General features: G+C 57.5%; 1 protein-coding gene across 2 annotated transcripts in view; it reads right to left on the reverse strand.

The window, feature by feature from the left end:
- ABTB2 (ankyrin repeat and BTB domain containing 2) overlaps positions 1-25,973 on the reverse strand; it is a 166,964-nt gene that overhangs the window by 22,561 nt on the left and 118,430 nt on the right. For both annotated transcript variants that reach the window (XM_072759099.1, XM_072759100.1), the window contains exons 2-3: positions 19,931-20,077; positions 13,901-14,114 (exon numbers count right to left, since the gene is read on the reverse strand). In XM_072759099.1, the coding sequence (XP_072615200.1) occupies positions 13,901-14,114; positions 19,931-20,077 (361 nt within the window). The remainder of the gene's footprint in view (positions 1-13,900; positions 14,115-19,930; positions 20,078-25,973) is intronic.

Raw genomic sequence — 25,973 nt, forward strand, 5'->3', positions numbered from 1 at the left:
CCAGGGGTCCCAAGACCACCACACTTTGAGAACCACTGCCTTCAGACAAGGCTGTCCTGGCACTGGACGTGGGGCTGGAATTCGGCCTCTGGCGGCTCACCGTTTGGCCAATTCTAGAATAAGTGTAGTACTTGCACGCGCCTTCCCGGCCCAGCGAGCTGAGGCTCCTACCATCCCTTCCCCGTGGCATCCTCACTGCGAGAGAGCCCCAGGGTCCTGGAAGCAAGTACACTGGCCCTGTAACCTGGGGCAGCTACTGCACTCTTTGGGCCTCTTTTTCTCTTAAAGGAGGGCTAAGTGGTGGCTTCTGGATATTTCCCATTGTGAGAACCTTGCCTGCTGCTATTTCACAGGCCCCACGTGACGAGGGCCGTATCAGCCCTGCAGCGACCGAGAGCGTGGGCTCAGGAGGGAGCCTTCGGAGGTGGGATCTAGTGTTACTTCCGGTGAATTCCAACGTGAGCCTGCACACCCTCAGCCTCAGTGGACCCATCAGTGAAATGGGCATAAATAGTAGGCCCACTTCACAGGAAGTATGCACGGGAGGGGTTTAGCCCAGCACTTGGCACGGGGCAAGTTCTCAAGAAAGGTGAACTATTATTACTATGTTAGTATCTGTTGACAGAGAAAACATAATAATAGCAAAATAGGCCACAGGAATCTGGTCCTATTAAATGCTTCAGCTCTAGACCTACAAGTGGGGCCAATATCCTTCCCCCCCCCCGCCCCCCGCCAAGTACAAACATGTCAGGATTGCAAGAGCCTGAGAGCAAACGGCCCATCACCGACTCCATCCCAGCTCCTAAAACAGACAAAACAAATGCAACCACTACGTCGAGTATGATCTGGAAGCTGCTTCTGGCAGCGCGGGCTCTCGGCCTCGGCGAGGAGGATCCCGCACGGGGCGAGCAATGATGACAAGGAACACGGACTCACCGACACGTGACGGGGGGGTGGGGGGTGGGCACGGAATCACCGCCAGGGTCCCACGCCTCCGGCCCGCCCCAAGTGCTGCTGGCGGCCTAACCTGAAAATCATCGCACACACGAGCACAAACACCTCGGGTGGGGCTGCTGCGGTGACAAACCAAACCGCTTAAAGGGCCATCGGCGGGTGGCATGTGTCCATGTGTCACATCACGGGGCGACGTCCAGGAGATGTACTGGTGTAGCCGCTGCTGCTACGGGAAGAGCCAGGACACTGCCTGACCCACTCCTCTGATTTGATGGGGGAGGAAATGGAAACCCCATGGGGCCAAGTGCCTCACCCAAGGTCGCAGAAGCCAGTTCAGCAGCAACAGGGAGACCAGAGCCATGGGTCATAACTCCAGTTTCTCCTCACGTCTCTTTAATCATATACCTGAACCTGAGTATATCAAGCCGAGGGTCTCATAAGGCCCTCCGACAGGACCAGGCCTGCAAAAGCCATTTTACCCCCCTTAAAAAAAAAAATGAAAGAGAATAAACTTCTTAAGGCCTTGGTTTTAAGAGGTCCCTGCAGCCTGGAAAAAAAAAACCCGGCCCCACTCAGCAAGCGTATGATTTATTGGGATTACAGCCCTATAAGCAGCGTCTTAACAACATGGAACAGGAAACGACTCTAATTTCCAGCTCAAAGCAGGCTCTGTTCCTCCTCGAGGTGGTGGGCAGCGGCCTTGGGCAGCGGGGCACAAACCTGAACCAGCGACCATGCAACCCAAGCCCATGGGGTGCCTGTCCTTAGGGACCGGGGCAGCGACGTCCCTCTGTGCCCACCCAGGAGGAACTGCGCGTGGATGCAGGCAGGCCCTGGGTGTGCCCACGGCTGGGCAGGGCCTTGAGACCTGGCCTGAGCTCAGCCCTGGGAAAACCGGGCTGCAGTTTCTTCACCTCCACCCTTGGCAGGGAGCACAGAGGCCTCTGGACGCAGGCCTGGCTCCGGGGCTGGAGGGCTTGAGGGGGTCTGTGATGCCTTCGGCTGGCACCCTAATGAGATTTCCCCCTTACCCAGGAAATAGCCTGCCCTGCCTGTGAGCGCCCTTAGCCCAGAAGAGGGGCCTCATGGGGGCCAACTGGACCGTCTCCCACCCTCAGCCCCTAAATTCTTCAGGGCCCCACCTTCAGACGGAGCCCCTGCCAAGCCCTGGGGTTGCACAGGGCCATCTCCTGCCGCACCACCCTTCCCCCGGCTCCCCGGGGGCAGGCACTGCCCCTGTCTCCCCCACCATGCTGTCTGGGCTGGGGCTGCAGAGGGGCACCACCAGGACCCCGCAAAGAGGCCAAGCTTTGTCCCGCCGGATGACAGCCCTGCAGGCAAAGACCTGTCTGGGAAGGTCAAGGTCGGCTCTCCCACGCTGGCTCCGAGGCCTTCCCCGTGGGCTGCCCAGGATCTCCGAGAGCCGCCGTGGCCCGAAACACCAAGCCAAACCATCCACGGGGAAGAAAACCCACCGTGTCCCACGACATCAGATGCTACTCCCAGCACAAAGGAAGCAGTTCTAGTCTGGTTCACATCTTGGACTAATTAATTTTGTAGAATTGCTTGGTAAACCAGAATGGTTTGGCCTGGCTGGACGGCCGGGCGGGGCAAGCACCTGTCCTCTGACCCGCAGGCCTCCCTGCTCCGCGGCTGACCCACGACAGTATCGCCACGCGGGGGTGGGGACCGCGGGCGGAGGCAGGGCTCGGGCCTTCCTGCGGGGAAATACGCTTCCCTTATTACAACTCATCTGCTACGGATTAGGGGCACTAAAATCCTCTACTTGCCCAGATCTGCGTACGGATGTAAATTTAGATAGAATACAACCGCCGGCTCCACCAGCCGAGCAATTCCTCTGCCCCGTCCACCCCGCGGGGGCCTGGGAGCGGGCGGGGGTGGGAGTCAATCAGGTGACTCCTGGGGCCCCCTGGTCCCCGAGGCACCCCCGGGATAACAGAGCACTAACGTGAACCCCTGTAGCGCATGCTAAGCACCTGGCACCGCTTTAGCCCCTCGGAGCCCCTGACCCGCTGAGCCCTCACGTCTGTCACGAAGCCGGTACTCCTACCCCGATTCACACCTGGGGAACCGGAGGGCCCAGGTGAGCCCGCCCCGTGCAGGCATCTAGTGAGCGGCAGAGCCGGCCCCGCTGTGCACCGGCCCCGGGCTCGCAGGCTGCGTCCCTACGCAACGGCCCTTCCCCGACCCCCTCACGTCAGGGACGAGTTTTAGGTGAGTAACCGCATGTTTTGTCACCGAAGCCGGGCACTTTGGAGAGGACAAGGGAGACCACTGCCAGGCACACTAGAAGCGCCGGCGGCAGAGCCCACGTCGGGTCTCCCTGGTGCCGGGGCGCCTCGGCAAGGCCCCGCCAGCCCGCCAGCCCTCCAGCCCTGCGCCGGCGGCCCTGCCTCTTGACCTCACGGACTCGGGGCCAGGGCGTCCCTGGTTTAGGGTGTCAGGTTGGTGGTCCTGCTTGGCTCCAGCGGAGTAGCGCCACCGAGATCTGCCGCCCCTTCCTCCACAGGCAAGACAGGTGACCGGCTTTGCGGTCCGGCGGCTTCTAGAGGCGTCTGGGGGCGGCCCAGAGCCCGCGAGGCCTGGCTGGGGAGCAGGGGTCGTTCCTGACCCGAGAGTGGGGGCCGGGCGGCTCCCAGCACCCTGCAGCCCACACCGCACCCAGCTGCGCGCCCAGGACACCGGCGCTGGCTTCTGGGCGGCAGGGCCGCGGGCTGCGGGCCGCTGCGCACACACTCCCCGAGCGCCACCACGGCCACCCGCAGGCCACGCTTCATTATTACTCGGCATCTTATAAACGTGGAGACCGAGGCTTTGAGGGGTCTGGACACAGACCAAGGTCACAAAGCTAGCCGCTGGCACTGTCTGGCTTGAAAAGGACCCATCACACGCAAGATGCTCGGAGCCCCGTAGCCAGCTGAGACCTCGGGAAGCAGGCAGGGTGGGCGGAAGGCAGGCCTCGGTGGCTCCCCGGGCCCCCCTCAAGCTCCAGCTTCTGCACCGGTGGCCTCACCAGCCCTGAAGCCAGCAGGGAACAGGAGGCGGGGCTGGGCCCCGGGGCCTCGGGGGTTCTCCAGACCTCTGGAGAGACTTGTCCCCGCAAATGTCCAATATTAAAGCAGCAAAGTGGGGGCAAGTCCCAGATGGCTGTCCTGTCCCGGGTCCTGGGTGGTTGGTCCTGTGGGCGGAGGGGAATCCATAGGGCTGCCAGGCAGGCAGGTAGGAGCGGGCCCCACTGCAGACGTCATCAGAGCTGCTGTCCCAACCCCTCAGTGCCGGGGCGGCAGCGGCTCAGCCCTGGAAGCCGCCCTTAAGCCCCGAAGTCCATGCCCCGCAGAGCTGGGACTTCCCACACACCGAGGCTCTCAGGATGCCAGAGATACTACAGACAAGGGCGATCGTGGCTCCCTGTTACAAAGACTGTCAGTGAATGAAGCCCCTGGGCCTGCCACCTCCCAGTCTCCCTTTCTGTGGGGACGGTGGCCCCAACAGTGGGGCAGGAAGTCACACGCAACAGGCAGCCCCCGGTGGCACTTGTCAACGGCAGGCAGGGCCAGGATCCTGCCGTCTCCATCCCCCATTATCTGGCACTGCCACTTCCTTTGTCTGCCCCCAATCCCTGGCTCGTTCCTCGTCAGATGCTGGACAGACGCCCGTCCCCAGGCTGCCCACCCTGAGCCAGCGAACTCTTGCGCTGAGGAAGGGAGAGCTGCCTAAGTCACGCTGGGCAGAGGCGGTGCTGACCGAGGCCCGGCCCCCGGGGTCTTGTCCCCTGTCCCCTGGGATGGGAGGGGGACACGGCACCCTGGATGGTGTGAACACTGTGTTCTTATAGTCCGTCTCCTCGCCTGAGCTCCTCTCAGCCTCGTCCCAGCCGTGAGCTTGGCTGCCCCTGTGCCCCTCTCCAGGCCTCGGCCTGCTCATCTGTGAATGGGGGCGGGAACAGCTTTCTCCGGAACGGTCGTGTCTGCAAAGCGCTTACAGGCCGTGAAGCTCTCACTAGATGCTTCCAGCCCATCAGATGGTCTCACGTCCCAGCTGAAACCTAGTAACCGCAGTCCATCCCGTGGAGGTGCCGGGGCCAACCAGCATGCAAGGGCCTGGGTACCCCAGCAACTGGGTGCAGACACTGTTTGTCTGACCCTTGGTCTTCTGCTCGGTCTTTGAACCAGTGGGTGGATGAAATCCAGTTTCTAAAGTTTTCTTAAATCCCTCAGCAGTAGGTTGTGATGCGTCTGAAGTTTGGACACGCCTCTGTCCAAAACCGTCCTCACTTGGTCCTTTGTGACACCTGGTCTATTTCATCTTCTCGGTCACTTGCTTGGCGCCCTGGCTTCCGTCAGGGCTGAGGTAAAGGAAGCAAGGGCAGGGATGCGGGTGTGTCTTTGAGACTTATTTATTTTAGAGAGAGAGTAAGAGAGAGGATGTCCAACAGCCGCCCTGTGGAGCATGGAGCCCCACACAGGGCTTGATCTCACTACCCCAAAATCATGACCTGAGCTGAAACCAAGAGTCGGTCGCTTAACCAACTGAGCTGCCCAGGGCCCCTGAAAAAACGTGCATTCTGAGTACGTGTGATGTTTTAGATTCACCACTGTCGGGGCACCTGGTGGCTCAGGGCTTGAGCATCTGCCTTCCGCTCAGGGCGTGATCCCGGGGTCCTGGGATCAAGTCCTGCATCGGGCTCCCCCACAGGGAGCCTGCTTCTCCCTCTGCCTGGGTCTCTGCCTCCTTTCTCTGTGTCTCTCATGAACAAATAAAATCTTTAAAAAAAACAAATCAATAAATTCGCCATCGTTTCTGGATTCAACACGACTTAGTTTTTCTAGGCCTTTCATAAGGTTGATGAAAACAGTAATTACACGGATAATGGCAACTACCAGGTATTTAAACATGTTACCTCACACGATGGCCACAAGAACCTCTGGAAGAAGATCAAGCCATTTTCTCTTTCTTTTCTTTTTTCTTCTTTCTTTCTTTCTGGAAGAAGATCAAGCCATTTTCTTCTTTCTTTCTTTTCTTTCTTTCTTTCCTTTCTTTCTTTCTCCTTTCTTCCTTCCTCCCTCCCTCCCTCCCTCCCTGCCTCCCTCCCTCCCTTCCTTCCAATATTTTACTTATTTGACAGAGAGAGAGAGAACACACAAGCAGGGGGAGCTGCAAAAGGAGAGAAAGAAGCAGGCTCCTGATGAGCAGGGAGCCCGACGCGGGACTCGATCCCAAGACCCCAGGGATCATGATCTGAGCTGAATGCAGATGCTCAACCGACTGAGGCGCCTGGGTGTCCCCAAGCCATTTTCCATTTAAAGCAGAGAAGCTGAGGCCAGAGAAATGAAGGAAGCTGCCCAAAGTCCAACCTTTAGGCTCTACTTTCTATTTCACTCACTGAACAACATACTTAACGGCCCACCACGTGCCGGGCACTGCTCTCTGTGCCGGGCACACAGCGGGAACAAAGCCACTGGGTGGTACATTCTGGAAGGTGAGGAGCCGGGGAGGGGTGGGCAGGTGGTATCAGGAAGAGGAAGGTGCTCTGGAGAAAAGTGGTGAGTAAAGTGATGCGGAAGGACCGGGCGTGGGAGGGCCCACTCCCCGTGCAAGGCAGACCGCAAACAAGCCACTTCGGAGGCTACTGGATGCGCCAGGGAAACAAGTACTAATTCACCCAATAGCTATTCTGATTTCTTTTACTTCCACTGTGGGTAAGCAGATGGAAATTTAATGCACAAAAAGAGAGAGAGGGAAAGAGAGAAAAGAGCTTAACGTTGCAAATCTTCTTGAAATGGTATTTAAGGGAACCCTAAGTCAGTAGCATTAAAGCCCCCGCTGCCATCATCTCTATTATTTGATAAGAAAATACTTTCGCAAGCTGAGCAAAAGATTAACGAGCCCACTTCTTCAGGCTGAGCACACAGCCTATCCGTGGCGCTTCCTATTTATGTAAAGTGCTCGGTGGAGGGGAGACAGCCCCCCTTCTGCATCTGGAATGGAACAGAGGCGCCTGTCCTCTCTCTGTACCTCACTCGTATGGGGGGTATCTCCTCACAACTTGGGGAGTGCCCGCGGGAGGCAGGATCAGGAAGCAGAGGAGCCAGCGAAGGCGGTCACCTTACACAGGAGGTGATCCTCACTTGACACGGGGAAACTGAGGCTCAGACGGGAAGCCGGACTTGCTCAGACCCCAGCCTCAGAGGGGCAGGAGCCGGACTTGACCCTCAGGCACCTCTGAGGATGTCCTTCTCTCCCCTGGAGAGCTGCCCCCGACCTCGATGTATTTGCCTAGATGCATGGTCAGTGGGAACCCGAAGAAACAAAACCCAAATTCTCTCCCACTAATTCCTGTGATTTAAAAATGTAGACCCAGTTTTGTCGCGAAGCACACACTCTGAGACAACCAAGTCCTCGTGTGACTTTTGCTGCCCGTGCCACTCGGCCTGTCCCAAGCTTCCTGCGGCCGTCCCTCCAAGCCCGGGCACCATCCCAGGCTGTTCTGAAGGCCGCCCGACTCCTCCGGGCTTCCCGAGATCCCCCTGAACACAGTGGCGATGCTGACAGCCCCCCTTAGAGCTGCTCTAAGGGCTCTCGGTACATTAGCTCAATCCCCCCAATATCCCTGTTAAGACGAGACCGAGGCATGGAGGTGAAATGACGTGCCCGAGGCCACCGGGTCCATAGGGGCAGAGCCGGGACCGAACCCAGCGGGCTGCCACGCCCGAGGGCTGACCTGTGGCTCATGTTACCACGCAGCGGGCTGCCTCTTACACTGTCGGGGGGGGTGCTCATTTTTGGGGGTCTCCTGTCTTGTTTCTGCTTCCGTCAGTAGGCTAGAGACCCAGTCACAATAGGCATCTGCGTCACTGGCTCCTGTCTCTTCCTGACACACAGACGTGTGGGGAGGAACGTGAGGACCTAGGTCAGCCGGTGACCACAGTGTCCACCACTTTACCCGAGCTCCGGAGACACTGGCTCTCCTCCGTCCCCGTGGGTCTCGTAGGCGGTGGCGGGCTGGTGGTAGCCGCAACGTGTTAGGTCACAGCACAGACCCCTTGAAAACCACATTTTAAGAAACGCCATTCTATGTCAACACAGCCAGCCTGCTCCGGTTGCCAAATCTGTCCTCTGCACCTGCTCTGACCATTACAACGACGAGGGGGAGGGTGGCAGCCACCACTCGATGAGCATCTTTCATGTGCCAGGCACGGAGCTAGGGCTTCACCGCATTACCTCGTTTACTGCCAGCCATCGTCTTACCTTCACCATTTTCCCAACGGGGAAACTGAGGCCTGGAAAGATGAGCTGACCTGCCATCCCGCTGGAGAGAGAACGCCTCCAGGGGGACTCCAGAGGCTCATGGACTCTCTCTCCCCCTGGCTGGTATCTAGAACCACCGGCGTGCACTTCCAGGAGAGTGGGGGGACCTGTAACGGCTGATCCCTTTGCTGGCCCCCCCGCTCCCAAATTCGGTGTCCGTACTTGCTGGAAACTTCTTGGCTAGCCAGACGTGGAACGGAGCAGCCCAGAGCTGGGCCAGACTCGCACCATCTTCCACCAGGTCTCACTGGGAAAGGGTTTCGGCCTCCGTGCAGGCCCCGGAGCCTCTCGGGGCAACTGCCACGTCATGCGGGTACCAGGCCGGCACTGTGGGTCCCCGGTGCCCCCCGAGCCTGTCTGCCACTGCAGAACCACATCCCAGGCTGCTCCAGGCTGGGGCGTCGGACGGATCTCGGAAGGAGCACCTGCCTCTCCTGCCGCCGTCGGGGCCAGCAGGGCGGGAAGGGCTGCCCGGTGCCTTCTGCTCCCCGGGCTCTCAGAGGGGTTCGGCCGCGGCGAGGGCAAAGCGAACCAGCCACTCAGCACCGAGCTGGAGGGCAGGGCCCAGGCCTTCCAGGTCACAGCTCAGCCCTCTCCTCCTTATCTGGGCTCGCTCAGCCCTGGCTCCCCTGCAGCTTCGTCCTGCACCCCGATTCCTTGCTCTCTACCACACTGCCCCCCCACCCCGGTCTCTCCTGCCACAAGGTCTCCACCTGCTGTTCCCTCTGCCCAGTACAAATGATCATGGTAAGAAATCACAGTAGCTGGGGCACCTGGGTGGCTCAGTGGTTGAGGGCCTGCCTTTGGCTCAGGGTGGGATCCCGGGGTCCTGGGATCGAGTCCCACGTCGGGCTCCCCGGGGGGAGCCTGCTTCTCCCTCTGCCTATGTTTCTGCCCCTTTCTGTGTCTCTCATGAATAAATAAATAAAATCTTTAAAAAAAAAAAAAAGTCACGTTTGCTAAATTGAGGAGTAACAAACAGGTCTCTCACATTTGCAGAAAAAAGCAAAATAATGGGACGCCTGGGTGGCTCAGGGGTTTAGCGCCTGCCTGGAGTCCCAGGATGGAGTCCTACATTCTCATGAATAAATAAATAAAATCTTAAAAAAAAACAAAACAAAAGGAATCACAGTAGCTGATATCTACGGTTTATTGTGTCCTAGGTACCGTCCAAAAGGTTAGGAATGTCAGCTCATTTAGACCCCACACCTTACCAGCGGCTGTAAGGACGACACACTAGGGGTCTACAGGACCTGGGCTTCGGCGGGACCTCCTGGCTCTAAAATCAGTCCGCGGTAAGTCCGATCTGAGAGGCGCATCTTTGAGCGCAGGTCCCTCCTCAGACCCGGCTGTGGCACGCTAGGAGTCCTGACGCCAGGTACTTCAGGTGCCGTCTCCGGCGAGCCCTGGCTGGGCTCCCACGCCCCTCTGGGCCCCCAGGCCTCCCAAGTGTGCCTCCCTGACAAAGGGGCGCCGGACAAGGCTGGGGAGACGGACAAGGCTGGGGATCCAGCAAACGCAGTTTGTGGACAGGTGGCCTGCGATCATTCCTAGGGCTCCCACGTCATCCTCCGAGGTCTGGCTTCGCTGCTGCTGCCGCCAGCAGCTCAGAGGCACTTGGGGACGCCACCTGCCGAGCCCGGGCCCTCCAGCACCCAAGGTTTTGAAGCAGAAAATTGGTTTGCCTCCTGCGTACCTCGGCCCCCTCTGTACCCCGGCCTGTGTCTCCCCCGCGCGCTCTGCTTGCACTCTGCTGGTGAGCGTGCCCCCACCCACTACCCGTGTGTCCACCTCCCCAGCCCCCGGCCCCAGCAGGAGGACGACCGAGGAGGGGTCCCCCACCCAGGATGCTCGGCCCCCTAGTTCATCCTTCTGCCTCCAGGCGCGACTAGCAAGGCCCACACTTAGCCAGATGGCTGCCCAATCTCCTCCAGACCTCGGGGGAAGGAGGCTCCCCCATCTCCATGGGCAACCCTGGATCTCTGACAGCAAGTTCTTTCACTTTTCAGGCTTGGTCTCGGGTGATGACATGCCCTGCAGGGCAGCAGCTGTGACTAATCCTGTGTGTGAGACCCTGCCTTGCGCCTCGCCGAGGCCTACGATGCAGGGCTGCCGGCAGGGGAGGCGCTCGGGGAGGGTGCGGGGAGCTCCCATCTGTGAGGCCCTCCCAGGGCGGCCAGGCGCAGATCCTGGGACTAGAGAGGCAGGTGGGGCAGGGATGGCCCCGGGGGAGGTGGCCCCAGCGGCCAAGGCCCACCCGGGCAGCCTTGAGAGCTTTAGGAGCGGGGCTGAGCAGCCGGGCACGGTGCAGGGCCAGGGCTTTGAGGTCAGAAGTCGGGTTCAAATCCCTGCCCTGCCACCCAGCAGCTGGCCTCATGCCCTTGTTTGTAGGATGGAGGTAATTCTAGCACCTACCTTGCTGATCTGTGGGGCACGGAAGAAACACAAGTAGACAGAAAAGCCCTTTCGAAGGAAGAGCTGGCTACCCCCGTCATTCCCATCTTACAGGTGAGGAGCCTGGAGTGTGGAGGGGCCTGCGTGGGAGGCTGGACCAGACCCCTGGCTCTCTCCCCTGGGGCCCTGGCTCGCTGGCGCAGCACACACAGGCATGTCAGAGCGCCGTCCTGTCCCTGGCAAAGCTGCCCCCTGCCCACCCTGGGCTCCCACTATTTCTGCAGCTCCCCTCTCGAACCCAGAGCAGGGGGCTCTGGGGGGAAGGGCCCCTCCCGGGGAGATGCCGATGCCCGTCCGGTAGCAGCACAGAGGCAGCACGTGGTGGAGCGGGGCAGGCCTCCATGAGCTTCACACGGGACGTGACGGCAGGCCCACCCCTGATCGGCACGGATGGGGTTGCACGGCCCCCAGTGGGGAGGGAGGAGGCTTGTTCCCCCAAAGCAGAAATCAGTGAGCACAGACTCGAGCGGCACCATCAACGCCACCAAAGGGCTCCTTAGCCCACATGCAAGAGGTCACCCAATCCCCACAGACCCAGAAATCCCCAAGCCAAACAATCCCTGAGCAGCGGCCACATTCCGTCATCACACAGGGAATCAGAAGGCCCCGCCTGGTCGGGGCTGGTGGCCTCAGCCCCCACGCTCCTGACACAGGGGAGATGGAGGAACTGCAAGAGTCAATGAAGTGGGGTGATGGAGGGAGCGAGGGACAGCCATCCCGCCATCCCCAGACTCCCTAAAGCCAAGCTCTGTCTCCCCGGAGCTCTGGCAAGCTCCAGCTACTTGTGTGCACGGAGAGGAGGTTTTCCCCAGGGCTCTGGCGAGGACACCCGAGTGGCAGTGCCCGGAGGAGACACGTGGCTCGGCCTGCTGTGGAACGTGAGCCCGGTGGCCCCCAGGAAGGCCGGCCAGGCTCCCTGGGGCCTGCCCCATCAGACGGGGCCCAGGCGCGGCAGGAGCCCCTTCAGCAGCCAGGGGCCGGGCCACCACACAGCTGTCAGGCTGTCTGCCAGTGGGTATTTTTAGGGTGTCCTCCTTTTCGTGCCCAAATCCAAAATGTCTGGATACATTTTTTTCCTGACGGTGGTTCCAATTCCTCATGTATCTAATACTCATTTGAAATGATTCATGGAAAAATGCCTTCGCTACCAATTTCTTTGCGCCACAGACAGTGTGGTTTTTAAATAATGAGAGATCTACACACACGTGCGCGCGCGCTCGCTGCCGCCCAAGCCCGGCTGCTAGGATCACGCCCAGATAACCTCCGCGGTCACGCGGGAGCCGGAGCTGTGAATTCTCCCGGGAGGAAAGCCACGGGCAGCCGCAGACCCGCGAGGGGCCCCTCCCTGGCCTGCCACGGCCGCGGGCCCCCAGGCGGCTCCCCGTCCTCCCCCAGCCCCCTTCCCTTGGGTGAGGGGAGCGCCCTGGGGACCTCACCAAACAGCACGTGAGCCCCCGCCCTCCGCCCCACCTCAGCGCGGTTTCCTGGCCCTTCTCCTTCCCGGCCAGCTCTGGAAACCACCACAACTTCTCCACCAAGCAGAGCCGCTGTGTCTTGGGGCCCGTGCTCTGGTTCCACCTTCCTGCCGGGCGCTTCCTTCAGGAAGCCGCAGCTCCGCCCGCGGCCTTCTTGCTGTGTCAGGCCCACGGTGACCTACCTGGGCCTCCATTCGCTGTCTGTCCCCGAGACGACCACGCTCTAATGACACCGGTCACAGTAAAGGCTGCGGTGGCCTTCCCTGGGAGTCCGCCACGCGGGTCACCGGGCCGCTGCTGCTCCATGCAGGACAGTGCTGCACAGCAGTGGTTGTAGGCACAGCCTCCGTAGCCTCAGCAAGTTATCAAATCCCTCCATGCCTCTACTTCCCCACCCGTACAATGGGGCCGTGAAACGCACCCATTTCCCGCGTGCACACTAACGAGCGCACACGTACAGCGCACAGCCGGTGCTCAGTAAATGCCCGCTCATCATCGTTCAATTCTTACGACTGCTTCAGCTCCACCCCGTTTGCGGCAGAGGAGGTGGGGGCGCAGGGAGGGCCGAAGCCTCGCACAAAGCTCTCCCCGAGCACTGTTTGTACCCAGGCCGCTTGACCCCCGGGCCCGCGGGCTCTCCCAGAGTCACGATGGCTGTTTTGAACAAACCAGGGCACCTCGCATTTGTTGTCCGTGACCACGGGGGCAGCGGAGAGGTGGGCCTGGCTGTGGAGCAGGTGTGAGGACCACAAAGCTGATGACACCCCACGCCTCTCGAAGGCAACTGGCGGCTGGGGTGGGGGCCCTTCCAGGCTGTGGGCCATCCCTTCCACCAGGCGGCATGGGGCCCCCCCACCCCTCCGCCTCCCGGGCTCATTCTCTCTCTTTCTAAACCAACGGCAAGTCTCCTGATTCCCGGCACCTGTGAGCACACAACTCTTGAGCCCATGGATAGACCCCGACCACCAGGCGAGGCCCGTGCCAGCGTGTATGAGGTTCTGGGCAAATCATAAAAAAAGAGCATCCTCTCTAGGGAGAAAAAATTTAAAAGGCAGCCCTCTGAGTAAGACCAACTAGAAAAGGCACGTTCAGGCTGACCTGATGCTGCATGTGTCTCCCACTTGTGCCCCTCCCTGGGTCCCCTTGTGCAGTGCAAAACCTTCACATCTGTTTTTAGTGGCCCTGCTCCCCGCTGGGGAAGGGTTGAGACCCGGATCCTGCGGCTCTTCAGCCACTAACCTGCCAGGGCCATGACATCCTTGCCTGTAACATGAGTAGACAGGGAAAAGCATGCCTCAGCCCCCTCCCACAGTGGGAACGGTGGCATCATTGTGATCACAAGAGGTGCCGCTACCATCGACGGGGGGGCCGGTTACCACCTGGACGCTGCCCTAAGTGCCTTTTCTCAGAGCCCTCACCCACTCAGTTCTCACTACCGCCTTTCCATGCAGGTGTGAATACCCGTTTTTTATAAAAGGGGCAACTGAATTTGAGAGGGCCCAGGAGGGGAGCCCAGAGCTGGGACACCCGACACAGAAACCAAAATCCATTCTGAGCCTCGACGACCCTGGGCTACCTCCACCCGGGGTGAAAGCCGCCGCTGCATGCCAGGCCAGGGCCCTGTCCTCACCTTGCTGGGCAGCGAGCACACTGGGAGGCGCGCACATGGGGCTGGGGGGGACCCCTACCGTTCGTTGTTGAGGGCCATCCTCGGGGGGTCCAGGTTGGGGTTCTCCATGGACTCCATCTGCGGACACCGCAGGAAGTAGTAAAGCGTGTGGAGGGCGTCGGGGGACCAGGTGATGGGCTGGGGCGGCTGGCGGGCCTGGCGGGCGGGGCTGGAGCCGGGACACAGCGGGTGGCGCCCCTGCATGTGGTGCATGGCGCGGGAGACCAGGTCACCTGGCGGGGAGGGCGGGAGGGAAAAGACCAAGTGAGTCCCCCATGCTCACCCATCCACAGCTACTGCTCGTGGCTCACGGCGCCCCTCGCCCTGGGGCATAATCACCGTTTCCTGGAGCCAACAGGCAGAGGCGGACACTGTCACCGAGACGCACAGTAGCGATTTCGTTTCCTTTCACTGCCAGTCTCACCTGAACAGTTGAGCTCAAGCCTCGGCAGGGCCGGTCTCCTCCAGAATTTAGGCTAATGTGGTTTCTCTTTCGACATCCCCACGCCCTCCACCCGCCCGTGGGCCTTTCCCCAGCTCCCTGACCAAGGGAGGCCCAGCCTCTGACACCCAGTGCCAGGCAGCACGGTGACCCTCCCCCGAGCCACACTGAGCAAAGCCCAGGTGCTTGGGCGGGGAAGGTCCCTCCATGTCTAACACATTGGGTCACACGACTGCTGCCACCAGCCCCGAGTACTCAACTGTGTGCCCAGAGTTCAGTTTGCCAGAAACAGGACTTCATTTGGTCCTTTTAATGCTGGGGCCAAGTAGTATCCCCACTTTACAGGTGAAAAAAGTGAGGCCTAGCTGGTAAAGAAACACTTACCCACCCCCTATGCTCCCCTGGTCACAGGGTGGCTGCGGTGCCCCAAGCTTAACCAGCCAAGGTCCTGTGGCTAGTAAATGGTAGAGCCTAGACTCGAATGCAGGCCTCTTTGACTCCAAAGTCCATGAACTGTGACCCAGGCCTGACCCACTGACGTCTGTGGGGTCCCTGGGTCCCCATATCCTGTGATGTTTCTGCCCAAGTCAAGTTTTCAGTCTCCCACCCGCCCGGGGCAGGAAATGTCCCATCATTGTGTGAGACCACAATGCTGAGACAGGATGGGCCAAACAGCCCCAGACACCTGCGGGCCCCTCTGTTCTGGAAAAGTGGCTACCCTTCCATTCTCTCCAGGCCTGAGACCTGGGGCCTTGCCTGTGGGCCAAGTTTCCCCTCACCCGGGCAGTTCCTTAGGGACAGCCCCTTCCAGAGAAGGCCTCTGGACAAGGCTGGCCATGAGGTGAGAGAAGCCCGTAGGCTGGAGTCTGGTGAAGGGCATGCGATGTGTCACAGAACCAGCTCACGTAGTCAACTGGCCTCCACTGTACAGCCTCTGTGAGTCTGGCACTCTGCTACCCCATGTCCCCAGCTCCCCACACAGGGTCCGCTGCAGGAGGGGTGCCCGGCAAACATCTACAGGCTGCAGAAGTAGCCTTCCGTGTTCATCTCATTTTAAAATACAGCTTCCGGTGGGGCCTGACTTGAGCCCATCAGCGGCAGTGGTCTCCTAGGCCAGCCTCCGCAAGGGCGTCTGGCTTCCGAGCAGGGAAAATGACAGCCCTGGAACTGGAGATCTCCGCTAGGCTCTCCATGCCTCCCCCACCTTCCTCGCTCGACACCTGACTCTGCTCGTCCCTGCGACTGTAGCTCAGCTGCCTGGACACCTCCGGGAGTGGCTGCCAATGCCTTACAGACACCTGGCTCCCATCCCCAGGGCTCGGATTTAATTGGTCTGGGCAGGACCTAGGCGTCCTATTCTGTAGAGGTTCTGTCGGTGAATCTCGTGTCCAGTGAGGTTAGAGAATCACCCGGTTAACGGATGAGAGCACAGATTTCACAGCCAGACACGCCTGGCTTCCGATCGGGGCTCTATTTTCAACCAAGCACCTTATAGAGGTTTCTCATCAGAGCCTCCATTTCCTCATCTGTAAAATGGAATAATTGTATCTAACCTCAAAATCATGAGGATTCAAATAAATAATAAGTATAAAGCCCTTAGCATCATGCTTGGCACAGAGTAGTTGGAAAAAGTGAAATGCAAGACCACTGCTATTTCTGTCCTATTGCCATTATTCCTCTATCCTACCGACCACCTCCCGTGGTGCTCTTCCTCCCAGGAATTTTTCCCATGCAGTCAGGGCTTGACCCACATTTCCCAGGACATGAGGAGTCTGGGCCTTGAAATGCTAGGTCCCAGCCCTGCCCTCGGGCTCCTGGGTGGCAGAAACTGGCATCGGTAACATCCTAGGCCAGGCCGCCTCGCAGCAGCAGAGCTGGCTGCAATGAGCTGAAACCTGGCTTCTATTTCTCCAGGTCAAAATGTCATAACTTTTGGCAGGATCACAGGACCACAAGGAGGAGAAATCAGAGAGTTCCCGATAGCATCAAAGAGAGACCTTGTGGAAATACTTCAAAGGCTTGACAAGGTAAAAGCCATTATCGTTAATTAGGTTTATGATGGTTTTATTGTTATTGGTGTAGAACCCTTTTGGCAGCACTTTTCCAGCCAGGATGCAGGCAAGAAAATCAAGGAAGAAATGGAAGAAGCGGCCCTTAAGCCTTCCCTTAAGGGAAGCCAGGCACAAAGAGGGGCCTTCCAAAGATTTGGGGGGAGGTGGGATCACCGCCGAGGGGCAGCTGGAGATGCAGGTCTGTAGCCTCCCAGGTCCAGGCCCAGCTGTGTGCCAGCCTCTCCGAGCCCAAGCAGCAGAGGCCTGCAGACAGCTCCGACCAGGCGTCTAGAACCCTCACTGCTCTGCCGCCAGAGCAAGCTGCTCACTTTGGGTTCTCTCCCCAGGGCGATCTCCCTCCCTGCCACCTTCTATGGTCTAGGCTTGAGACTCCTCTGATCCTCACAAGACGGGATGTGTCGTGAAGGAGGTATTTCCACTTTACAGGTGAGGAAACAGGCTCGCAGAAGTTAAACGGTTTGTCCTGGTTGTACCAGTGTGAGTGAACAGCCGGGACTCGACCTGGGGACACTGCACCGCCAACGCATGCTCTTGGCCAGGGTTCTGTGAGAGTGCGGTCTGTGCCCCGGGACCGGTCTGCAGTCTGGGTTGTTACCGTTCATTATTGGGTCACAACAGGCTAATTTTAGAAATGGAGCCTGAGCTTTAAAAAGTCCCCCAGCAATCTGACAGAATGATTTTATGTCTAACAATTCTTTAAAAAAAAAATTGGCTTGCATTTTACATGTCTTTGATTTCACTTTTCTAGATGTTCTAGAAATTTCTATCCTGTTTTACCAAGTCTGCAATGGAGTGGGGCACAGAATCCAGCCCCCCACCACCAGAGCTGATTTGAGAAGTCATGGTCCAGACTGGCCTGCTCTCTTGGTTTCGTGCAGGTGGGCGCTCAGAGCTGCTCCAGAAGGGTCCTTGTACTTGAGAATTAGCTGATCCTAAGCTCCAGGACACCTTAGTCTGAAGTCCAGAAATGCCCACAAGGCACGGAAAAGCAAGCCTGCACTGCTTGCTAATCATGAGAGCCTCAGTTAGAGGTGCTGCGGGCTTGTCTGTCCCAGCCTTGTTATGAGCCACCAAATAAAAAGAGCAGGCAAGAGTCAGCAATGTACCTCTGTCTTCAAAATGAGGCCCACATCATCTGACTACCTTTAAAAAGAAATGCTTAGTTTTATTTATCTTCTCCTCTTTCCCATTTACCATTACAGGGGAGGGAGGGACAGAGAAAAATACAAGTGCCCAAGTTCCCTCTGAAGCTGGACCTGATACAAGAAGGAAACTTCTAGACCTACCTGGCAGGCTGGTCCTGGCCAGGTGCAGGGAGTTAATGCATGTTAGAGCCAGGGTAAACTTTTAGGTACAGGGAGCTCGGTGCCAAGTATCACTAGCCTCATTAGGTTCTTCAGTCTCAGGGAGGAAAATCTGCATTATCTGCCTCCACCTTCGTCTCCTCCCTCCTTCACAGTGGGTTAGCAGAAACCCCAGTTTCAGGGTGAGGGAGGTGGGGCAACGTGACACACGATACAGCCCATTCCGGTGTCTGTGAAGAGGTGCTAGGAGGATGCTCCTTCCCTCTGCCCCAAGCAGCAGCTGAAACAGGATGTGGATGCACCCTAGGTGGGATTTAGGAGGCAAACAATGGACAGTACAGAATGCTCTCCTTTACACGCACATTTACACACACACATAGCATCAGGTGCTATTCCAATAGCGGGGATACTGAACAGCAGTGAACAAAGCACAAGAAGTCTGTTCTCATGAAGGTGACATTCTAGTCAGGGGAAAGAGATGACAAAGTATTTACAAGTAAATATATGACATAGTTTAAGTGGTGAGCAGTGCTCAAACTACAGTTGTATGGGGGGAGGTGGAGAAATGAGAATGGGGTGCTCACGGAAGGCCTGTCCAGAAAGGTATCATTGGGGCAGAGATGAAGAAAATGAGAGACCAACATATTTGGGTATCTGGGGGAACTGGTCTCAGTCAGAGGGAACAGCTGGTGCAAAGGCCCTGGGCTGGGAGGATCTTGGCCAGGAGGCCAGTGTGGCTGGAGCACAGTCAACAAGACAAGAGCAGTAGGCGATGAGGCTAGATCATATATCGGATTCTGAGCTATGGTGAGGATTTTGGATTTCAAGCCACAGGAGGATGGAGGGGATATTGAGCAGATGAGTGACACAATCCGCTTTGTGTTTGACATGGCCCCAGTTTGGACTGAGTTGATAGGAGTGGAGGTGGCCAAAGGGCCAAACTAGAACTTGGGATATTTTTAGAAGGTAGAAGCATTAGGGGCTGAATGATAAGGGCAGAATGACGACAAGCCCTCCCCGGAGGACGTCCCTGAATGGTCCTCCCTTTGCCTGGCTGTGGTTTTAACGGGCACAAAGGCCGCCCTGGTAAAAGGCGAAGGATCAGACACTAATCCTGATGTCAGCCGCCTGAGATGCTGGTGGGTGGGCTGTTGGCTGCATCTAGGGAGCCCACAGCCCCAGCAATTAAGCCAGACCTCCTTGAGCCCACCTCTTACAGGGTCCCGGGGGGCCCTGCACCGGCCCAGACTACGGTGATGCCGTCCAGAAGACACAGAGCCTTCTCCCCCGGCCCTCTAATGAATCTGCTCTGGGACCTTGAACCAGGCACCTTTTCTCCAGCTCTGGGAAGGGGCAGGAAGGGTGGAGGGTGGAGGCTGTGTCCTGAAGAAGCAAAAGGATTGCCGTTCACCGTTCAGACAGCTCAGAGCAGTCACGGGTGGGAGGGGCTGGAGCAGAGTGAACTGCACCTGTTTCCACACCATGCACTTTGACCCCTGTGCATGTCCCCGCCCGCCGCTGGTCGTGGTGCCGCCAGGGAGAATTAGGGAGGAAGAGCATGCAGCCTGATTTCTTAAATATTGGAATGAGAGAGGGAGAGATAACAGGAGGCACATGGGATTTCTTGCCTAACACACTCTTTGGAAGCAGCTGCCAAACAGGACCTAGACTAAGGGGTTTCCCAGTGTGTTCCACAGAGCCCTGAGGTTCCAGAAGCTCAGGGCCACTGCAGGGCTGAGGCCACCCCACCACAGCCAACCTCAGCCAGGGGAGCTCTGCTTTTATCTTCCATTTTCTACACTGGGATTTCAGGGGACGCTTTCTTTTAAGAAAGAATAACAGGTGTAAGTCCAGAGCATCGTGGGCCAGGTGGGGAAAACAGATGAATGGATCGGGCCAGCTATAAACTAAGGAGGTCTGTGACCTTGTAGGGAACACATGCTACCCAGGGAGCTGCTCAGCTCCCCCCGACTGCTGCCCTGCAGGAACGGGGTACAGAGTCACTAGGTCATCTGATTTTTCAGAAGAAACCGGTGATCCAGATTTGCATACGATTAAGCCCCACAGGCTGACCAAACCATACGTGTTTGTGGGCCATCAGTTTGCAATCCCCAGCCTTGGAGGATCTGGCTTTCAGAGAAGGCAGCACGTGTGAAGGGGGAGAAGGCCAGACTCCAGACTCCCCCGACTTCTCCCTTAGAGCCGGCTAGGCTGGGATGCGCCACACTTACTCAGCTCTGAGATGCTCCCCACACAGGTGGCCAGGAGGGACTGCTCCAGGGTCCGGAGCTCCAGCTGAGCATAGGCATCGGCTCGCTCGTCGTGGCCCAGGGACCCACCGTTGTAAGGACTGAAGTACGCGGGGAGGGAGAGGACACCTGTGGGGAAATGGGCAGACAGGTGAGTTCAGGAAGGAAGCAAAGGTCCACAGGCCCAGCCTAGCAGCTTCTGGTAGAGTGGGGGTGGGGGGTGGTCATGGGCAATGAGGACACCTCATCTCTGAAGTCTACGGAAGCCAGAGTGAGGAGCGGCCCGCTTGTGGGTGGGGTGCTTGGAGCCGCGTAAGGAACTGGCCTGCGCGAGCTCACGGGCCACACGGGGGTTCATTCACTCCTCTGCTGCTTCATGCACGGAGTAGAGCATCTTCCTCGGACTCTGCAGTGACAGAGGCCCGGCCTTACCTTCACGGACCTCAGGGGACAGGAGAGTCTACTATGTCCCCCCAAAGCGTGGGACACCCCCGCCCCGAGTCCTCTCACTTCCTCATGCTGCCCCCTTTCACTCTTCCTGCCAAGACGGGGCGAGGGCCGAGTGCAGGGAGAGGGGTGCTGTCTTTCCCGCTCCAAGGAGGGGATGTGTCCCAGCCACTGGCCAAGTCCAATTAGTGTTTTTCATTAGCACTCCAGCACCAGAGGGACAGGGCTGTCAGAATCAATCCTGGAGGGTGACAGCCTGTAAATTTCTCCAACTCAATGTGTGGCTTCTTAGAAAGCACCAGAAAAGCAAAATCAGCCCGGCTCAAAATTACATGTTGGTTCTTAAGAGCACGCGGCCACAGATTCCCAGCCTTCAGAAACTGCCATTTCTTCCATCAACGCATCTTCGTCCAACACCTCCCCTCCCCCGACACACACACCCCGCCGAACTTTCTTTTTTTTTTAAAAGAAAAATACCCACAGGAATTTAATCAGTCACTTTTGGGAATATCTCTTAAAAAAATTCCTTGAGATGGCTGGAGAGCCCCTGGGATGTGGCCAAATCCGGGTCAGCCGTCCCCGTCCTGCAGAAATACAGCGAGGATGGTGACAGCCAGAGGTGGTGAAGCAGAAGGGTGAGGACAGGTCCCTAGGGCCGGCACGTTTGGGCTCCTGCTTATGGCTCCGCCACAGATCACTACCCAGCGGGGTGATCTGGGGTTGGGGTGCTCGCGTGTCAGCCAAGGGAAAAGAAAGAGCCTCGCCCCCCAGTGTAGCCTCGGGGGATCAACTGAGCTAGGGGATGGCGATGCCTGCACCGGGGTGTCCTCAGAAGGGGGCCCTGCTGAGAGGTTGCTATTACTTCTGCTATGTGCTGGGAATGTAGGCTTCATTCACACCACCGACTTATTCTTTCTACGAGTAGGCTCTGCGGCCTCTAACTTAGATATTGGGGGATGGATGTGCAGAGAGTTTGAATGCCTCGTTCAACGTGGTGGCAGAACCAGGGTCTGACTCCGGATCCGGTGGGCTCTCCAATGCATGCACCTTGCCCCTCATAGGGCCCACGTCCAACGGGCACCCCACCAAGGCTCACCTCTGGCTGCCAGGCTGGGGGCCCGTGTGAGCCCACGCTGCTGTGTTACGGCTGCCTGGGGCACCCAAGGAGCTCCCCCTGCTCTGGCCTGTGTTTCTCTCCCACGGCAGTCTTCCTCCTGCCCAGCCCCTGGTGGTGTTCTCCGACCGTTCTGCAGGTTCAGCTGACCATCAGCCCTGCCCCGGCCTCCCCGCCTTCCTCCGTGTTGCCCCGCTGACCCCTGAATCCCCCCACCGTCCTGCATGGCGGGGCCCCTCCCATCGCATCTGGTGCTGACGCTTCAAGGCAGGGCATCAAAGCACTTCCTCAGAGCACTGTTTCCAGTGGGAGGAGGAGGAGGGCATGGCTGGGTTCCCCCCGCCCCCCCAGGCCTGCTCCCCAAAGCAGAAACTCTCCCCGCCGGCTGAGTACCCACACCATTAGGAAGAGCTGGCTCTGAGCATTAAAACAAGTGAAACAAAAGAGAATCCGCTCCCCTCCAACTCTCTCTCTCTCTCTCTCTCTCTCTCCAAGCTCCAACCTAGAGACAGCTCCAACATTTGGGAGAGTTTCCACACATCCACGGGGCCCGGGCAGGCTCTGCTCCCCCTCCCTTCTTCATTATTAATCTACAGAAACAACACCGGGGACATGTGGATCAAATTTACAGTGCTTAGAGCAAGGGAATAGGAAATTCAGCTGATTTGTCAAAGGATTCCCAGAGAGAAATATTATGTCAATGGATCCAGTAACAGGAGCTGGCAGGTCCATTAATAATAGTTCCCATTTTCCTAGTCATCACCCACCATAGGGGCCTTCACTTAATATTGTGGCAAAAGTAATTATGAACCGATTATTAATAACAACAGTCGATGGCATCACAGCTTTTGCATTATACACCTTTTGCTTTTAAGAGACGTTCAGCATGGAGCAACGTGTTCTTCCGGTGGGAGGAGCAGGGAGGAGCAGGGCGCTCGGTGTCCTAGCAGCCACGTCTGGCTTCCACGGGGGGGCTTCCTGTGTGCCAGGCACGGGGATAACGGTGTACGCATCGTCACGTTTAGCCCCCACCTCCATGCAGGATGTACCCTCTGCACCCATCTCACAGATGAGGAAACCGAGGCCCCTAGAAGACTCGCCTAAGGTCACTGAGGGGCAGATAGTAAATTGAGGCCAGAATTTCAATCTGGCCAAGCTGTTGAAATGACACTCTGCCCGCGGCCACCTTGTCCTTTCAACAGCATCCCCCCCCACACCCAGTGATTTGGGAGAAGAGGGGTTCCAAACTGTGTGGGCCTGGGGTTTGACAGGAAGAAAGAGAATCTAAGACCCAGAAATGGGACTTTCCTTTTAACGGGTCCCCAGGCACTTCTTGCCAGGGGTCCCTGGAGGCCTCCCGGGGAAGTCTGCAGATGGAGACTGTCCTCTTACTCCCTGGGATCTTTCCAGAACGCAGCTGCCCCGACGAGAGCCTTTTTAATGTCAATCTGAAATTCATATAAGCCTGTTCCTCAGCAGCTCTCACTGGAGATGGAAAATCTTTACATCCTCTCAACACTTTAGAGCCTTTGCCCCCCACACATTCCCAGCTTTATGATAGGGGCCGCCCAGGGCAAGGCCATTCTGGGAAAAGGGATTTAAAACACACACACACACATGAAAAGAAAGAGCAGCTCTCTTTTTTTTCATTTTTGTAAAATCCTTAGGAAAAGTTGTTTCTTTCAGTCCTGATGGAAAAGCCAGCATGCCCAAATGTTTCCCTCGATGAGTTAATAAGGACATCCCTGATCACTCCCTGCTGAACTCCACAGAAATGATGGAAAACCCTCCCGCATCCCTGGGTCGTCCCCGACGGGCCGCAGGGTCGGCAGTGGTAGGAAGTAGTAAGTCTGATCCAGGTCCCCCTGCTCACCCACTTCTATAAAGCAAGTATCGGGCAGCCTGGGTGGCTCAGCGGTTTAGCGCCTCCCTCCGCCCAGGGCGTAACCCCGGGGTCCTGGGATCGAGTCCCGCATCGGGCTCCCTGCATGGAGCCTGCTTCTCCCTCTGCCTGTGTCTCTGCCTCTCTCTGTGCGTCTCATGAATAAATAAAATATTTATAATAAAATAAAATAAAGCGAGCATCTCTGTTAGACGGTGCCTCCCCCAAGTGGCTCTTGCGCCTGTCTGGCCTCCGCAGTCCTCAGTCTACACAGACCTATCACCTTCCCTCACTCAGTTTTGTGCAGTCTAGTTGCCCAGCTCCCGAACCTCAGAGCTCATTACGTCACTCCCCAAAGCCCGGGCAGCCTCCTCCCCGGGCCTCCTGAGCCCAGGGCCACATCTGCCCCTCTGCGTAAGGACAGCCTGAGAGTCGCCCTGATGGAGCCTCCCTCCTCCACCACCTGCAACCCCCCTATCAGCCACAAGCCTGGCTGCTCTGACCGACCTGGTGCAGGCCACCACCTTCCCCTCAGCAGACACAGCGCCAGGGCTCCTCCCCTGTGCCCTCCCACCCGCCTTGCCCACCCTTGCCGCCCCTCTCTGGTGGGTGCTCAGACTTGGCCTTGGACTCTTCAGTGACTGCCCACCGCCCCTGCAGTGAGGTTTGGTGACCCCCTTCCCACAGGTCACCAGAGATCATTTTCTTTCTCTGAAAATGAGGGACGAAAACAATTCTACTGGCGAGTGGGGGCGATCCCCAGCACCTCCCGGGAACGGGCAGGGTCTCTCCAGGCTGTTCTGCGATTTGGTCACTTGGCTCTTTTCCAGTTTGGAAAAGGAACACATTTTCTTCCCAAGAGACTGGCCACCGGTGCCCAGAGACAGGGTGCCAGTGAGTCAGGTGGGGAACCCAGGGAGCAAGGGGGGGGGGGCGGGCACCCCGTCTTGTGCTCTGTGGTTACCAACCCGGTGTTGACCTGGTTTCAGCCTGCAGGGGTGCCCGCGCACCCAAGCAAGCACCCAGCCAGACGCAGATGGACGGCACACGGGCTGACAACCCAGACTCCAGGGCGAAGGCTTCTCGGAAGCGGGGCCTAGGCCGAAGGCCAAATCCAACGGGGAGAGTTCATTCTCTCCTCTGTGAAACACTGGGGCAGAGTCAGTGGCTTCTCGAGTCTTCTCTAGCCTCTCTGCTGGGCTCTAGCCCCGCGGGGCCACGCTCAAAACCTTTCCCTGCTTTCCATTCCACTGTCTCACGTCTAAGCGCCAACGGCGGGCACAAGCAGACCCTGTTGTTCCGATCTCCTACGGTTTAATATCCCCCAAAGCTATAGTACCCCTCCCTGGCACGCACGCACGCACAATTTTAAATATAAAGAAGATGTCCTTTTTTTTTTGGTGAAAACTGGATTTACGGTCCAGCTTTTCTGACCAGTCATCAAAAAACCATCGAGACTGTAATATAACTGTCCCCCCAACTTAAGCTATTACCAGCTCTCTCCCCAGGCTCGTAAATGGTCTTTCCAGGGCACCGTGACTACGGTGGGCCCAGCCGCCCGTGCAAGCCTGCGTGTCCAGCGCCCTCCCCCGCCCCGGCCCACGACCCCCCCACCACCCACCAGGCTCACTAGCAACCCACTCAGGGAAGCTCATCTGTGAAGACAGCAGAGGCCACCCCCGTCTCCTGTTTCTTTAAAATGAAAACCGGGATGCAGAGAATTACTCTTTTATTGCCCCTGTGAGGAAACTTGGCAGGGTGTGTTCTGCTGGTTTTCTTAGGAGCTGGAAGCTTGGGTGGGGTTCAATCCATAAGCTTCTGAAAATAAAATTATATTGCCCCACTGAACGGTCTCCAAATAGCCCGCATAATCCAACACTTCTTACTTTTTAAAAAGTGTTTCCATTCTCTGATCTGGAATTTTGTATATAGCACGTTTAGCGCCCAGTGTTGGATGTTAGTCATACTGAAACAAAGTGCTGAAAAGTTAAAGCACGGATATTTTTCAGAGGGACCCAAACGGAGCACAAAGACAGTCGATTCTAGAAAAACTTCAGTGAGCAGTATTTCTCCTGACATTCTGAGTCCAAAAAGGTTGCGGGGTGGGTGTTGAGGCTCGGAGGGGGCTAGGGGAAGGCAGAAAGAAGTGAAAACCTGGCAACCTGTCCATCATTCACATAAAAATGATTCATCAAGAATAATCAAAAGCTCACCTAACGCGTGGCCAGAACCCATCTGAAGATGAGACCACCATACTATGAGGCTCAAGAGCTCAGGTGGGAGAAGAGGACAGCCAGGGGGAGACAGGAGTGTGGTCTGAGTTTGGGAAGCAGGTTTTGAACAGGGGTTGGCTAATAATGAATGGAGGGGCGGCTCGGTGGCTCAGTCGGTTAAACACAGGACTTTTGATTCAAGTTCAGGTCATGATTTAGGCTCAGGTCATGATCTCAGGGTCGTGAGATCGAGCCCCACATGGGAATCCGTGTTGGGCATGGAACCTGCTTAAGATTCTCCCTCTGGAAAAAAAAAAAAAAGATTCTCCCTCTGGCCCCCCTAAAAAAATAATGAATGGAGATAGGCCA

This window comes from Vulpes vulpes, chromosome 5, assembly GCF_048418805.1.
Source record: "Vulpes vulpes isolate BD-2025 chromosome 5, VulVul3, whole genome shotgun sequence".
Lineage (NCBI taxonomy): Eukaryota > Metazoa > Chordata > Mammalia > Carnivora > Canidae > Vulpes > Vulpes vulpes.